This window comes from Zingiber officinale, chromosome 4A, assembly GCF_018446385.1.
Source record: "Zingiber officinale cultivar Zhangliang chromosome 4A, Zo_v1.1, whole genome shotgun sequence".
NCBI classification, from domain to species: Eukaryota; Viridiplantae; Streptophyta; class Magnoliopsida; order Zingiberales; family Zingiberaceae; genus Zingiber; species Zingiber officinale.
The window spans coordinates 153,994,401-154,011,768 of record NC_055992.1 but is presented as its reverse complement, the minus strand read 5'-3'; the positions used below and the strand labels follow the sequence as shown (position 1 = coordinate 154,011,768).

Sequence of the window (17,368 nt, the reverse complement as noted above, 5' to 3'; positions counted from 1 at the left end):
AACCTGCCCTCTTTTCATCTCCCAAAAACGCTTTTCCATTTTTTTTTTCCCCTTTTTCTTTTTTCCTTTTTTTCTACAATTTAAAAATAAAAAATAAACACCGAATTATTTTACTTCTCATTTTTTATTTAAAATATATTTTCAGCGGATGCAATTATAGTGTTTACTCTACTTAAACCACTTTTATATATGTCAAATTTATTAGAAAGAGTTGAATCGTTCATCCATTTTTTTATTGTTAATTTGAATTGATTAATTTTTAATTTAAATATTTAATTTTTATAATCCGATTAATAATTATAGAGATGACATTCATACAAACCACTAACATAAATTGAAAAACATAAACAGTCCAAAGTTATAATTTTTTAAAATTCTTTAAATATAATACATCATGAATGAAACTTAAACCTTTATTATTATTTAAACAACTCATCCTATCTCTTATCGTTGCCCCGAGAGGCAATTTGATTTGCTTTTGCCTCTATTTATCATCTAATTTGTTCAATTTTAATTCCAATTTATTTTACGAAAAATATAAGGTCCCCATCCTCCCCAAATCACTCTCAATCTTCATCGTCACTCGTTTATAGTTCGATGAAAGAAGCAATTGCTCACCCACCGAATCTATGCCATGATCTTTTCGAGCGATTTACTTTTTTTCTTGATAATCTATATATTCAAATTTTCAAACCAATTAATAAAAAATGACCCATCCAACCCCACAAATGAATTGGAGAAGAATCATATCAAACAAAGAAAAATAAATAAAAATTCTCAAAAATTATTATAATTTTTTTGTAAATTATATTCATTTAGGAAATCGGTGGAGCTTTATATTTTAAAAAATAAAAAATAAAGAAATCATTTTGGTGATGTGGAATTGCAAAGTCCTAAAAATGAGTTTGGAAATGACAATCTTTCAAGTAGGGAGATTAAGCTACTTAAAAAATTGAGTCCTAACAGCTGTTGAACAGTAGCAATCACATCTCAACGTTTATTATCCAAAGCTTGTGCACACTTAAAAATAGACTTTCAAAATAATTCATTTGTTGTTTATTCGAGTAATAGTCGTTTTATGTTAAACATGCCCAATAGTAGACTAAATTCTTCATGTTGCTACAGAAGTTTTTAGAGTATTTTAATGATTTTAAAATATTAAAGGGAGATTTGAGAAACAAAACAAACAAGATGAACACTAACGGATTTTGTTTCTTTATTCCTTTATTTAATTTTTAGGGACACTAATAAGTTGCCTCCCTCAACTTTCCTTGAGATGAAAGAGACCTAAAGGATATTGATTGAGGGTGACCACAGGGACATAATCAAACTACTTCCACATGTTGCCTTCTGCTATTAATGTTCTTCCAGACAATAGAGAACACAAAAAAATGAAGAAAATAATTTGGATCAGTGGCAAAAGAGTCTAATAATGTTGCCTAATGCATCAATCACATGTAGACTTTGGCAAGAATAATGGTCTCAAAATAATTGCTGGATCTTCAAGTATTGTGATCCAATAATATAGATCGGATTAGTTAAATATTGTTGGAATTTGTATTTAGAATCCAGAAAAATTCTAGCAAGTTGTTGAAATGAAAGCTGACTTTGGTTGAAGTGGCTTTGGGTTGGATGCATGACATGAAAACAATATTAATGTTATCCACTGTATCCATAGTTTAATTAAATACAAACAGAAGTCTAGGGTTGCAAATCTAACCCATATCAAAATGCATGGATGAGAAGTATTCAGCTAGATCCTTTTACAATTATAAACCTAAAGTAGTTTAAAAAAAATATGTTTGTGCATACAATTTGCATAAGCAGTTGAAGAAAAAGAAGCCTATTTGGATCATTTGAACTGGATTAAATTGAAGCAAACTTATTAAAATCCTAAAGTTTTCCTATTAGAAAGTTGGTAACCAGTAATATGCAACATTATCTGTATATATATTATCTATTTGGCATTCCTTGACTAAGTAATTATGCAATAATCTTACATCAATAAGCTAAAGATTCAATGAAAAAACAAGATAAAGCACATTCCTATTCTCTTACATATATTTCCCTGGTGGGTTTTGATAAACATCTTTATTTGATGTAGCATGCTAAAATATACTTTAAAGGTCTTGGTAATTATTGTTTGGAGGTAACAGGAAGTTGCTTTGCCAATCACCATGGGAAAATGAATTCGTTTACATATCGGTTGGCAAAGTATATGAGTTCGCAGAACTCTTGGTATGCTATGCATGTTAACAAAATTGTGTATTCCTACCAGTGAAGAATGCTGTGGTTATGTTTGGCCAAGAGTTGGCAAATAATGACTGGTTAGCGCGATCTGCAAAGAAAAATAAATAAAATGACAAATTATTATATAAAAAAGTGAATAAAAAGGGTGGAATGCTGCATTCACCCATCAGCTACAATTATAAATGGTGTCATATGACAATGTCTCTTTAATTTGTAAGAAATATGTCATAACGAAATGGGCCTTTTTCTCTAACTATCAGCTACTGAAGTGAGTCAAAAGCCATAGGAAAAGAGAATTCTCAACATATGATTGCATATGAGGAATGATGTTTGTCTAAGAATCAAATTGGTTCATGAACTTTTTCATAGGATTATCCATTTGCTGCTTTTATTTTCTCTCACAAAGAATGGCTTAAACATAGCCTTTGATTCCCACTCTTCAGGCAAAATTAGTCCACAGTTGGATTGAAAGTCAGGAGACGATAAAGAAAGCCTCACAAAATTGCATGTGAAGCTTCATCCTTTTATATATCTTTTATGTCACTTTCCCTACATCCTTTTCTATTTTCATCCTAGTAAACTAACCATAAGTTTGCAAAACATTGCGGACCCAAGGAACTGAAGTGGCTGAACATAGCCATTAATAGAACCACTATAGGATTTTTGAGCAATAGATTATGCAACTTGAAGACATTTCTTGTTTCTTTAAACAGAACATGTGTTGGTTCTTCATTGTTTTTGTTAATGTAGGCATTAATTTCATTTCATGTTGAGTGACAGGAGCCTTCATTCGACAATACCAAACTCCAAATAAGTATGCAGCCACTCATTTTTATCTTAAAAAAAAAGGACAGCCTGATGCACAAAGCTCCCGTCATGCAGGTCCCGGGGAAGGATCCATTGTACGCAGCCTTACCCTGCTTTTTGCAAGAAACTGTTTCCAGGATTCTAACCCGTGACCTTTTGGTCACATGGCAACAACTTTACCATTGTGCTAAGGCTCCCCTTCAGCCACTCATTTTTATCTATCCTTGATAAATGATTTTTAAAGATGTGAAGGAAAGCAAATAGATAAAAAGCTTTGATACTTTCCGTGGTATTGGAAGGCAAGTAGGATCGTACATGAAGTTCAAAATAAAACATCTAATAACATGAAATCACGGTAGAAAGAATGGAATGAATATAATTATCAACTAATAAATGGATTCAAGAACCAGAATGACGACTATAACTTTATAATTAATAAAATAAGAAAAAAGAATGGTTGAATTAGATGAACAGAAAAACTCTAAAAGTATTTAATATCCTACATATATTATTCACTAATAATACACTCTTGAAGAAACTATGACTAAATGGTCAAAATGGGAAGCTCCCTTTTATAAAATTTTGAAAACAAAAAGTCTGCCCTAATATTTTCATTAATGTCCTGTCAGGCTCCCTCTATCCAAAAAATTGCTAAAATAAAACTCCTTTTATAAAATTTCAAAAATACCTTTGCCTTCACTGCTGTATTTGTTGGCATATACTACTGGTGATTGATTGGCTGCCCAAGCCTACCAGAACCATCCTGACAGCCCATCGCCAACGGTTGGCTAGCCACTGGCAGTTGGAGCAACTCCAGTGAAAATTAATTTAATAATTAACATGGCACATTTTTAAGCCCTTGAGCTCTTAGGTGGGTTTAATATGCTGATATCATCCCATGTGGTTTTAATATGCAGTATCATAGGATCGTTTCGTTTAATTATTCTTCATGTATAGAAGGATGTTATCCTTCTTCTCATCACATTTTGCTCACGTAGATGCAGCTTTATATATGTTTTGATACCCAGGTTTGTCATTATATTTTTGAACCATCCAAGAATTTACGTATGAAAATTTCAAGTAATTTGAGCTTTTAATTAACACATTCTTTGTGGTGTGATTTAGCGATTGTGGAAGTAATGTTATAATAATTCTTGTGGTATGTAGTTTTGGTGAATGATAACTTTTCGGATCAGCAGATGCTGAAGAGATGGTCTTGTGGTTGTCTAGGTTACATATGACCCACTTGGGGGTGCAACAGAGGTTGAACGAGCTTAATGATGAATTACCTTGAAGTATCATGAGATTATCCTTCTTGCCCCACAATTCATTCCCCCTGTTTTACCTTTTCGGCTCTTAATCATTTTTCTACTTTACGAATGGTAATTGTTCTGCATCAGCTAATCTGTGTCTTCCAAATATTTGTTGCATAATGAAAGAAACTTATTCAAGCATTGCACAAAGTGTAATCACCAAGACAGTATATTGAAAACAATTTTACTCTAAAACAAACTTTTGAACTTGAATAAATGGTTAAGAAATATCAAACAATGAAAAAAAAATATAGCAATTTAGTTAAGATAAAGGATACCTTTGCATCAATGGTACTCGTGTACATGCATCCACTTTGTAGAAGACCACTTATTTCCCTTGATCACTGGGCAGCCACCTGTAAGCATCATCGAAATGGATAACCAAATGATCAGATTTCTGAAAAATTAAAATTCAGACATATGCAACAAATAATGCAACAAATGCTTCTTCAGAGATTGAAACTCTGACCAAAAACATTTCCCTGGAATAGAAGTGAGAAGTAACTAACCATGTAAACTCAATGGGTCTATAGTGGCATCAGGCTTCATACTCCAGAAAAGCAATGCATCTCCCATCTTTGGCTTAAGACCAAGACCCTGTTTTCCGCATTCTGATAACTCATTATACCATGGTAAAGAACTGCTGTTTACTTTGACACTGGGAAAAATTGTCTCACCGCCTTCTTCAACATCCGAACTATACATACAAATATAAAACAGCAACAATTGCAACATCATTTCCAGTAACTTGAAGAAAACATAAAAACACAAAGATATTGAAGATGTAAAGAACAGAGACATACAGATACATTAGAACAGTAGCCATCCGCTGACCTCCATTCTTAATGTTATATTCGTCAAAGAAATAGTCAAAATGAGGTTCATATTTCTGTCCAACTTCATAATGCAGAACCTGAAGCCCTTCCCCATTTTCTACAAAATATGGATAATAGATTAAGGCACAACCATAGTGAAAAAGGCAAAGCAAATAACAACCTACAAGTAGATGTCTAGATGAGTCAATTAAATCATGAACAAAACAGAATAATCATCATTAAATTAGTAATGAATGCTTGAACTCATAGGAGTCTAGACCAATCAGCAAAAATCACTAATAAGAACAGATAAATAGCCTTAAATGAGTAGCATTGTAGCAAAGTCGTATTTGATGTCTACCTAACCAATGAACCTCTCAGATACAAGGCAATTTTACGAGAAAGTATTCACAATTATTATCTCATAATTGAGCATTGCGCTTTTTGCATCAAGTAAAATGATAACAATTCTATTTTTGCAAGAAATAAGTGTATGCAGCTTTTTTGGCAGTCACTTTTAGAATGCATATATTATGATAATTCTCCAACAGCATCATAATTTACAATTGCTTCATCTTGGACACAAATCTCTGTAATGAAAGCAAAATCAAAACTCTTATATAATTGATCAAGAACATATGCGTAAAACAAGAAACAACTGTGTAAAATATACAATCATAGTCAAACACAAAGCCACCACTCAATTCCAATGGTTTCTGGTCCAAGCATTCTGTTATTTTCCCCAAAAAATTTGTTTCTTAAAAACTTATATAATTCTACTTTCTACCATACTTCAATAATAAACTTTGCAATTTTCAAGGTTTGACTACTGCCCCATGTCCTTTTTTCCATGCCAACTCCACCAGTTCTACATATCCTTGAGTCCTAGTTTCCTTCTGTCATTGTCTAAAATAGAACATTAGGTGCATCTATCATTAGGAAAAAGATTAACATTTTACCACTTCTAACAGAAAGAAGACATCACACTAGCATACCTACTGGGATAAAAGAATAGTCTGCTATCCTTTTCTCAATAGCCTTGATTACATTATCTTGCCCCCGACGGAGAAATGTGCCTGTACTTGTCCGGACCCTACATAATGAAGATATAGAATGTTAAGAAATAGTAGTCTGAAAATTTTCTCATTCTAAGGAACAACTGCAATGTGCTAACCTGCTGTCCTTACTCTTGCCAGTAGTGCTATCAACAACTGTTGACTTCTGCATATGAGGCTTTGCCAACTCAATAAGATACTCACATTCTTCCTTGGACTACAATCGATAAGTCAAATTTCACACATATATAGAGACTCATCCAAGCCACATAGGACAGCTAGAAAGATAAGCGAACGAGAAAAGCCCTAGAAAAATTCTACAAATTTTTTCTTTTATTTGTTAACAATTTAAGTAAATAGGATCCAGGTCTAGCAAAAATGAATATGTAATCTGGAAAAAGGTTATAATGGATGTATCTTCAGAAGAAAAAGCGTAGCATGAATTCAAAATGCAAAATGCCTAATAACTTGGAACCAGTCAATATGACAATTTGTGATCATCATTCAGCATAAATTGTTCTTCATATGGTCATTTAAAGAGGAGCTCCAAGGAAGAAAAAGGAATATGTCGTGTATCAAAATCTCGAATTGTCATTAGATTATTTACTTATTCAAACATTAGACCATGAACTAAATCATTGAGATGATATATATTATATTTTAAGTAGGACCAAGGTTCAAGCATGTAAAAGTATTTCATATTTTTGTTCAAATTCAACCAAACAAATCATTAAAAGCAAACCTTTGTCCAAGATTTGGCACTAACATAAACAGTTTTCGAGCCATCCAAAATTAAAAATAGGCCTAAACAAGCCAATCGTCCAACCATCTAGCATCCTACTATCATCTCTAGTTACCACGCTCGAATTTTCAGGAACCTAGGTCTCCACAAACTCATGACTCCTATATGATAAACCCATGTCTCCCCATGTGGAGCAACAAACTCGAAAATTTTGCGTTCTAAAGAAAAGAGCAATCTTTTCAGGCCTTATGCCAACGGCACCGTAGTCGAAGTTCCAGAGTCCATCTCCCAAGTCGCTAAGGTGAAAAAAAAAGCTCAAAAGGAGTAAATATTTCTTAGACTAACCAGAAAATTGTGGTAGACAAACGCTCGCGGTTCCCAAGAGACGACCTCCGTCCACTGCGGCCCTCGATGCCCCAAACCCTCCCTGCACCAACCGAACTCGCTCAGTCAGGTCTCCCTCCAATCCAAAAATTAACAACAAGAGCAACAAATCAAGCACCTACACTTCACGCACGAAGTTCTCGCGGATGCGGGGGAAGGAAGCGTCGTCGGAATGGACAGGGAGGGAGAAGATCCCGAGCCCGATCAGCAGAAGTAGCAGGGCGAGCGAGGAGACGAGGAGCACCATAAGAGCGAGGGCGTAGGTCGATCTGGAGAACTTCCGGACGGGGAACCCGCGGGTGTACGACCGACCCCCTCGGGCCGCCCTCGCCGCCAGCAACCGAAGCGGCGACGCCATGCACCGAACTCGAATCTGCAATTCCGCCTCTCGCCAACCCTCTCGCTCCCGATTCAACACGGAAAGGAAGAGAATCCAAGGATCGATGTGGTGAAGGAAAACTGGAAAAGGGGGACGAACCGTTGGGGATTTCCGGGGTGATCGCCCCAGGTTTGCGACGAAACAAGCTCCCCCTTTTTTCGGCAGTTTATTTATTTAAATTTATGCTTCATTCCGTTTGCCCGAAGGAACATGGCGTTGCGGTGCCTGGGCCCCGAGGATCCGCTGCTTCGTCTAGGTCGCCCTCCACTGAATTCTTCCGCTTGCTGCGCTCCTATTAAGTCGGTTTTCGATCACGGCCAATTGAACAGAATCATTGACTGCTTGGAGACTTGAGGAATACAGCAAATCCTTGCAATATTTTTGTCTGACTCGGCTGACTACGCGCGTGGAAGGAGGGGGAAAAACTAGTTGGGTTTGGTAGCCGCCGTGTTCTTCGGATTGAGGTAGATTACGACAAGTGTCTCTTCTAGATTTAATAATTTAGTGAGAATTTTTTAGATTGTATTTTGTTTTCGATTCGATATATTTTCTCGGGCAAAAATAGTCCGGCTAGGGGTATGCAGTGGTGAGGATTTTAAATTATTAATTAAATATTCATGGTTTAATTTTTAATTATGATAAATTTATAGGAATTAAACTGGATCCGTCGTCTAACAACTAGTCAATTAGACTAATTAAATTTATTTATTTATTTAAAAAAAACATCTTTTGTTTTAATAATGAAAATTTATTTGATGTCTAACTTTAATTTTTCATTGAAAAGATAATTCGACCTATTATTTATCTCTACATAATTATCTAACTATACGTTCAGTATTATTATTTCCTATCTAAATTTTGAACTAATCGAGTATATTATAGTAATTATAAAACGGTAACTTGTACACATATTATAATAATTATGATTATATAATTGTTACAATGCATACTTATAATGCGCTACAAAGTAGTAGTCATTGTAAGTATGTATTGTAATAACTATACTTTAGATTGTAGCAATTACGAAATTATAACGATTACAATTGTTATAGTAACTATGAAAGCATAGTTATTACAATGACTATGAAATCGTAATTGTTATAATATAAATTTAACTTGCTCACTTAATATTTATATTGTAGCAACTGTAAAATTACTATAACATATCTGATAAAGAAATATTTAGACGAAAAATAATAATATTGAATAGTACTGGATGAAAATTTGAGGTCAGATCCTCTCATTCAGAATTTTCTGAATAAGAAGAGATCCTATTCATTTATTGATTAGATGGATTAGATCTCACTTATTAAACAGATGAGATCTAACTTATCCCATCAATGAATAAACAAGGAATCAAGATTGGTTTAAGGATCTCTGTTCCTGAGAATTGTGTAATTGTATATGTGCGATAGATGTTGTTTTGATAAAAAATTAAAATGAAACATCTATTAATGATTTAGAAAAAAGAACACTGATTTATCTAATATTCTATAAAAAAAAATATAAAGCGGGGTACACATAGTTGAGCGCAATGATCACTTTTGTTTCTACAATAAAAATTATTTTAATATTAATTAAAATCATTGGCAAAAAAAGATAATTTATATATATAAAAAGGTTAAAAGGTCCTTTTAATATTCTTTCAACACTAATAAAAATAGGAGCATCTTTATTTTTTTATTTTTGTCCCCCTAGATTCTGAAAGCATTTATAGAATTTTGAAGAATATAGAGGTAGTATTGAAAATTAGATAAATTAGTGGGGTAAAATGAAAGCTTTCGATATAGTGCCCATCGCCCAAGCCGCGCAGCCGGGGAACTGCTCTGCGCGTCCTTTTCTCGTCGGCTTCCTTGGCCGCTCTCTCGCGAGAGAGGAGGAACCATGTCGTCCTCTTTCGGATCTGTGGATGGCGACGAGGTGGCGGCGAGGAGTTCATCTATCCCCTTCGACGACGACGAAGAGTACCTCGGCGATGACCCCCGCCTTCCCTCCCAGCGCTTCGACGCCTTTTCTTCGTTCTCCCCGGTCGCCTCCGGAGGACAAGAAACTGAGGACGATTCGGAAGTCCCAATCGGAACTTTGGGTGGCGGAGGAGTTGGAGGATTAGCTAACTCGCCCGGGGGATTTGGGTATGGCCCACAGGATTTCTCGGAGGAGAAACTGAACGGGGAGGGTTATGTGGAGGTAGATGACGGTGGAGCTTTCCCTTCCGATGGGCCGATCCTGCCGCCTCCTGACGCGATGGAGCAGGAGGAGGGATTTCTTCTGCGAGAGTGGCGCCGGTGAGTCTCCCCTTCTGTTCGATCTAAGCATATGGTTATTCATTATTGATGGTTTTGTTGATTTTTCTGAAGGCTGCTTGCTATGTTTGGGTTTTCATCTTTTTTATTGTTTTCCAAGTGTTGTTCATTATTGAACTAGGCAGTTTTTGTGCAATAATATGATTCATCATAGAACTTCTTGTAAAAAAATGGCATGATTATCAAGATATTAGTACTTTTCTGTTTGAAAGAGAGTAAGAAAACAAATATCTTGAACCAAATAATCTTGATTTCTAGATGAGTTAAAATCCTAAATAAGAAATCCATGAATCTTGATACTCCTTTATGTTCAATTCAACTCGGAATTGACTTTGTAGAAAATTGCGAGTGCATATTATCAGCAAAAAATGACATAGAAGTATCTTATGGTATTTAAAACTTAACTAGATTGCCTTTACTTAAGGCGAAGCTAAACACACCATTTTTTTTTTCTCATGGAGAAGTTTAAGACTGTTAAGGTTGATTAATTATGCATGCAAATTGCAATGAACAGCAACATCCATGGCAAGATTAGTTCAAAACTGAAAGAAGCATGCCAATTGGTTGGGATTATATAAATATCAGTAGCAAAAAGTCAATCTATATTTCAAGTTTTAACAATTACATTTAGTGCTTGTATATTATTTTTCTGGTCTTCCTTTTTTTTTTTTTTTTTTTTTTTTTTTGTAATCTAGGTGCTAATGCATTATTTGGACCATCTTGAGGAACACTGTATGCACCTAATTTAGTGATATGCAAGTCAGCTAACTAGAAAAACATAATGTGCTTGAGCATACCTTGACATACCTTGAGCTTAACTAGAGTTAAAATATGATTTACAGGATCTAAAATATGACTCAAAAACTTGAACATAGCTTACCTGATCTAAAATATGTTTTTTTTTATTGTTTTCAGTCTTAGATGAAATTCATCATATTTTTTAATCAAGTGCAGGTATCTGTATACATATAATGGTTAATTGTCCTTAAGGTTTATATAAATCATCATAATTATGTAATCCATCTTCCCCTCGGGATGGACAGTTGGTTAGCGCATGGTGGTGTTGCCACCATGAGATCTAGGCGTCAAATCCCGACTAGTAGCTGGGTGCTTGTCCTCCCTCATGTGGTATTCAACTACCTAAGGTTAGTTGTCACCCGTGATTTATCTCTTCCGTGTTGACATGGGGACGGGCTGACGGAGGTGCTGAGGGTGAGCGAATCGCTTTTTACCACCATGTGTTGTGTGTGTGTTTTAGAGAAAATAGATTATTTTCTATTAGTTCGATGTGATACTTAAATTTGCTAAAACAAAAAATTCTCTTTGGTACATAAATGAGAAGATATTTTCCTCTTCCATCCAAACATCTGATTCAACCCATATAAATTGCCAGGCACCCCCTCCCTTATCAACCATCCTTGGTTTGAGCAACAAGCTCAAGCCTACCGACCCACTTGGCCTGACCGAATCAACTGGCTCAGCTCACCCAACCCAACTGAACTGTTGGTCCACCTAGCCCACCAAGACTGACTTGATTGTCTGAGTCAGCCTTCTTGACCTCTTTGCCCAACCAACCAGCATACCTAAATGGATTAATTTACCTGTACATTGGTAGAGAAGAGTGATTTATTGGTGGAGTGAATGACTTGCAAATGAATGAGGAAAATCACTTTCACTCTTTTTCCAAAGAAATCATTTTCCTCGAAAAAAAATTCTATCTGCCAAAAGATTTTTTTGTGTTGACTATGATTTTCCATTCTGCCGAGCATTGAAATCTCAGGAAATGTTTTTGTGAAATTTACGCTGCCTTAGTATTAGAGGTTTTGTGGTCTTACACTTGCTTACGGTTAATATATCAGTATGAGATGTACAATTTGATCTTCTAACTATCAATTGTTGTGGATCAGTTTTATGAATTTGTAAGATCTTCATGTCTAACATAAGTTAAGCTGGATTGCTAATATTGTACAGAAAAATGTTTAATACCTTAGGGCTGATGTATGTTTTTGCATTAAGAAAAGCCTATTTATTTCTTGATATCACATCTTTTCTTCTACTAAAATTGACAAAATTGTGTAATTGAATTCCATGCAGCCAAAATGCCATTCATCTCGAGGAGAAAGAAAAGAAGGAAAAGGAGATGCGCAATCAAATTATTGTCGAAGCTGAAGAATACAAGGAAGCATTTTACGAGAAAAGGAAGTTGAACCGTGAAACTAACAAGCAGCAGAACAGAGAAAGAGAGAAGGTAGACCATTGTTATTGCCTAGAACATGTATTTGATCCCAACATCATGTACTAATTAAATTATTTTTCCCCTGTTAAATTTTGTTGTCAGCTTTTCTTAGCCAACCAAGAGACCTTCCATGCTAATGCGGACAAGCAGTACTGGAAAGCGATTTCAGAGCTGATCCCTCGTGAGATAGCAAATCTGGAGAAGAAGAAAGAGAAGAAGCCCTCAGTCATTGTCATTCAGGGACCCAAGCCTGGCAAACCCACTGACCTTGCTCGTATGCGCCACATTTTACTGAAACTGAAACATTCACCGCCACCCCACATGACACCCCCTCCACCACCACCACCACCTCCACCTCCACCTCCACCAGTACCTACGACTAAAGATGGATCTGCCAGTGTTGCAACTGCAAGTGCTGAAGCGAAACAAGCCTCTGCATCAGGCTCCAAGGAAACTCCTTCTGTTTCCCCTGAAGGCCAGCAGACTTAAAGTACCAGATCCACTTTTAGGATGTTGTTTGCAGTCAATATCTATGTATTTATTAATCACGACATTGTACTGTAGAACTGGAGATTGAAGCTGGGTAATTGTTAGTGTATATATATGTATGTAAAAATCTTATTATAAAGGCTGTATATAAGTGCGGTGAATTCAATGTGTAAAAGTTGGGAGCATCCTTTGACTTTATTTTTGAAGTATCAAATGCTAACAATGAGAACCAAACAAAAAAAAAATCATGCTTTGTAATTTATGCATATATATATATATTGATGGTTCGTTAAACCCCTATTTCTTTGTTGGACTGAGATAATATGAGAATTTTGAGCAGTCTAAGATATGGTCTGTCAGCCCAGATATAAAGGTGTTAAACCATGGGAATTTAACCCTTTTTTTTTTTAGTTTACACCAAGTATCTAGTTTACGATTAATTCTGGAGTGATCGGTTTGATTTATGGAATTTTTTTCACCAATCATCAGGATAAATCGGGAAGCCTCGCAACGGATGACTCATCAATTCAGTATTTTTAGGCCATAAATTCATTAAAGTTAGGGCTCGACCCTTAGATGCCTGGAAAACTGAGAAGACATCCTATATTATTATCTTGGAAAAAAATTTTGTAAGAAAAATCATGAGAATTTCACCTTGTAGGATTGAGAATACTAATTAACTGCATTTAAAGAAAGTTAGTTGAGTGTGATCCCGCCACACCGACCATGATTCGGCTTAGTACAAGTTGGATTGTTTTGAGCATGCTCTGGTCCATCGATCTAGGTCATAATGTGTTTGGCTTGACTAGATAAATCAGATTATGTTTTGCGCTGGGAGTAGGCTCATGTGAGTAGTCTATTGGTTCAACTTGACCTCAGAGTATGAAATCTGGACTTCGAACCTGAGTCTGTTGGCTTGCAGGTTCCAAAATCTTGCCTAGATGACTCGATTTTAGCTTCAAAGAGTTCACCAATTTTCTAGTGTTGTAAAATACTCAAAAATTCATGTTCTTTCATTCATAACATATAGTCCAAGTCTGGACGAGGAAACTTACATACAACTAGGACTTAACAATCAGTTCAAAACTAAAAGGATCGAACTAAATTAATTAAAATTTTTAAACAAATCAAATTGACTGAATTTTACTATTAAAATCGAACAAATTAACTAATATAAAATCAATCGATTACTGAATTAATCAAATTTTTTTATCAATCGATTGTTATTATACATCAATTGACAAATATTGAACGGTTGAATTCACCTACTGCCGACACTCTTACCTTCTGTTTAGGAGCAGGTGAGAGAAGGGGAGGAAAGGGAAAATAAGAGAGAGAAAATTTTTTAACCTTATTTGGGAGGGGGTGAACCAAAGAAAAGAAAGGTAAGAAAAAAATAGAAAAATTGCTTACATCCTAAATTGGGGTGTAAGGAAGAGTAAAGGGAATTAAGAAAATTTTTATTCTAATTTTATCCCTGTTCATAATATTAATTCCCAAGTGTTATTTTAGGTTTCTTTTATTCCTCTTGTTACACCATTCCTTCAACTTCCTCATTCCATCGCCCAACTAGGTGACCACACAACTTTTCACACTCCACGGCATCGGTGTCGACGTCGGCCCTTGCAGCATATCTCTCCAAAGGCAGATAACTCTAATCTTTTCTTCTTCTTCTTTCACTCTTTGCTTTTCTGCTTCTTCTATTTTCACTGATGGTCAATGCTCGATGATATAAATTCACATTGTTATCATGTCATACAGTCATGTAATTTGCTTACAAATTATATATACAAAAACTTCAACATGAAAAAGTTTATCAATTTTGATGTTGATGTATCAAACCTAATCCAAAAAGTCAAATTTCGAAAGATTCATATTTATGAAGGTATAATAGTCATGCTTAACTTCAGCAAAGAGAAACGTCAAAACATATTATAAATTTAAAAATAATTTGAATCATTTTGAGAAAATGGACTTACCTCTAAAATCTTAATCAAATAAGAAGATACATAGATTTGGTATACAATATAGTTTAACAAGTGATCTTCACATACAAATATAACAAAGTAGTAGAAGGGAAGGGGGTAACAAGAGGTAGTAATAAACATCAAAACGGGTAACAAAATCTAAAATAAGGAACAGTACTGAGAGCCTCACATTAATAGAACATAGTATGTTCTTTAAAAATATCTGATTTATCTAAGGTCTGATTCTAGCAACACAATCAAGAATGAGGTCATCATATGGACTCCCAAGGAACTTGCAGTAAAGCCTGAAACACAGTTTCAAACCTATTGGATTTGTTCTTCCACAAACCTCAAGATGTCATCTTTCCTTCAAAATAGATCTTCAAATTTTTATCTTGGCTTAGGCATGAGTGATTATTGAATCTTTGCGCACTAAACTTAATACCACATCAGTAAACACAAATTTTTTATCTGTAAATTTTAAATGTTAAACTGAGTTATGAAATTATTGATTCAATAGTCAAGCAAAGATAGTATGTGTGTTTATTCTCTCTATTTTGTATGTGTGTTTATATTGATGTGTTTTTGAGGTAAGACTAAAGTTGCCATGGTTTAAAGCATAGATATTACTTGTTTATAATTTATTTATTTTTTCATTTATTTGATTATAGATGGGTGATGAAAACGGTAAACATAATGATTTCATTAAGTTGCATAATATGCATCAACTCGCATCGGCACAGGTTGTTTGTTTAGTTGTAGCTTGGTATGCACAAAATAGACACAAACAAAATAATCAAATTCCTCGTGTTGTACAATTAGAAGCAAAACACGTATGAAATGAATTAATGACAAAAGTGCTAACTAATGATCAATATCGTAATATAATTAGAATGAGTCCTTCTGTATTTATGGAATTGTATAATCTTTTAGTCAAAGAAGGTGGTTTACGACCTACAACAAGAATCACTGTGAAAGAACAAGTAGCAAAATCACTTTATTTGCTAGGTCATAATGTTACAAATCGTGCATTTAGTTTTTTTTTTCTATCGATTGGAAGAAACAATGAGTCGTCATTTCCATAATGTTTTAAGAGCTATAATAGAATTATAAGATAAATTTCTCAATCAACCAGATAGGTCACAAGTTTCTTTAGAAATCTTCAATAGCAATCGATTCTACCTATTTTTTAAGGTAAAAATATTTTTCTTATCTTTTGACTAGTATAACTACATATCTATATATTCAAAATTATTAATAATTTAGATATGGTATATTAGGATTGTGTTGGAGTAATAGATAGAACACATATTCATGTTAAAGTTTCTCCCATTTATGCCCCAAAGTTTTGTGGTCGAAAGGATTTCCAACTCAAAATGCTTTAGCAGCATACACATTTGATTTGGAATTCACTTATATCTTAGCCGGGTGGGAATGGACAGTATCCGACTCGAGAATAATAAAAAATACATTAACCAGACAAGATTTTCTTAAAATTCCAGAAGGTAAATTAAATGACATATATTATGATTAGATTTTCCTTTAACAATTTAACAACACATAATTTTTTTGTTAGGAAAATACTATCTTGTTGATATTGGATTCATGTTAAAAACAGTTTTATTACACCATATCGAGGAGAGCGTTATCATTTAAAAGAATATACTCGTAATCCACCACGAAATGCTCGAGAGTTATTTAATCTTCGACATTTTTCTTTGCGCAATGCAATTGAAAGAGATTTTGGAGTCATTAAGAAAAGATTTACTATTATAAGAAGTTCAACGGAGCCACATTATGGAATTAAAACACAAAAACAAATTATTAATGTTGATCCACATTAGGGTTTGTTTGCTGAGGTTGATGTTGAACTTAATAATAATAGTGAACATCAAGAGGAAAATCATAGTAATAGAGATGACAGTGATGATGCAAGAAGGGGAGAATTGTTAGGGATTCTATAGCTGTGACTATGTGGTTAAATTGTAATATGTAGTATTTATGTTTATTTGTTTATCTAGTGATTTTGGATAAATTCTCTTGTAATTGGATGACTATGAATGTTGGCATTCTAATTTATTATGTTACTTGAATTTTATATCATATGAATATTTGTGTGATTGTGTGTTTGATTATTAATATATTTTTATTTTTAAGGATGTGAAAAAAGGACTTGCAAAATGCTAGTGCAAAAGGCGAATAATGAGTGTGTCTGGACTAAAGTAATGGATGATGCTTTTATTGATGCATATTTGAATCAGCATAATATTGACAATAGGGTTGGTGGAACCTTTACTACACATGCATTTGAACATATTGTGAGTGAATTGAAAGCAAAATCTTCCAACAAACTTATCGATAAGGACATGACTCAAAATCGCATGAAACATATTAAAAGATGCTGGTTTTCATGTTATGATATATTCAAGAGTGGTATGAGTGGTTTTGGATGGAATCCCATCACAGAATTTTTCATTGCTGAACCTGAAGTTTGACAACAACTAATTGAGGTGTGTTTCATAATATGCATTTGAAAACTATATTTTATTTTCTTCTGTGATGCTATCTATAAATGAATGTCTAATGTAATTATATTGTAATTTGTAGATAAACCCAACAGTTGTTGAA

General features: G+C 34.4%; 2 protein-coding genes across 2 annotated transcripts; one reads left to right on the top strand and one right to left on the bottom strand.

The window, feature by feature from the left end:
* Positions 1-1,947: 1,947 nt before the first annotated feature.
* Positions 1,948-7,909, bottom strand: LOC121971761 (probable prolyl 4-hydroxylase 3). Its single transcript, XM_042523177.1, has 8 exons — positions 7,489-7,909; positions 7,328-7,409; positions 6,360-6,457; positions 6,181-6,278; positions 5,174-5,303; positions 4,880-5,067; positions 4,649-4,726; positions 1,948-2,338 (listed from the first exon to the last, which is right to left on the bottom strand). The coding sequence occupies exons 1-7, from the start codon at positions 7,722-7,724 to the stop codon at positions 4,656-4,658; spliced, it is 903 nt and encodes a 300-aa protein (XP_042379111.1). The 5' UTR covers positions 7,725-7,909; the 3' UTR covers positions 1,948-2,338; positions 4,649-4,655.
* A 1,633-nt stretch (positions 7,910-9,542) lies between these two features.
* Positions 9,543-12,971, top strand: LOC121971760 (clathrin light chain 2-like). Its single transcript, XM_042523176.1, has 3 exons — positions 9,543-10,030; positions 12,143-12,296; positions 12,387-12,971. Exons 1-3 carry the CDS (start codon positions 9,630-9,632, stop codon positions 12,771-12,773), a joined length of 942 nt encoding a protein of 313 aa, XP_042379110.1. The 5' UTR covers positions 9,543-9,629; the 3' UTR covers positions 12,774-12,971.
* Positions 12,972-17,368: the final 4,397 nt, after the last annotated feature.

What these genes read in the sequence shown, in the direction of transcription:
- LOC121971761 (XM_042523177.1), bottom strand. Translation starts at nt 7,724, where the DNA reads ATGGCGTCGCCGCTTCGGTTGCTGGCGGCGAGGGCGGCCCGAGGGGGT. An exon ending in TTGTCTACCACAATTTTCTG is followed by an intron (nt 6,458 to 7,327) that starts GTTAGTCTAAGA and finishes TATCGATTGTAG; the next exon opens with TCCAAGGAAGAATGTGAGTA. An exon ending in GCTACTGTTCTAATGTATCT is followed by an intron (nt 5,068 to 5,173) that starts GTATGTCTCTGT and finishes TTGTATGTATAG; the next exon opens with TTCGGATGTTGAAGAAGGCG.
- LOC121971760 (XM_042523176.1), top strand. Translation starts at nt 9,630, where the DNA reads ATGTCGTCCTCTTTCGGATCTGTGGATGGCGACGAGGTGGCGGCGAGG. An exon ending in CTTCTGCGAGAGTGGCGCCG is followed by an intron (nt 10,031 to 12,142) that starts GTGAGTCTCCCC and finishes AATTCCATGCAG; the next exon opens with CCAAAATGCCATTCATCTCG. An exon ending in AGAACAGAGAAAGAGAGAAG is followed by an intron (nt 12,297 to 12,386) that starts GTAGACCATTGT and finishes TTTTGTTGTCAG; the next exon opens with CTTTTCTTAGCCAACCAAGA.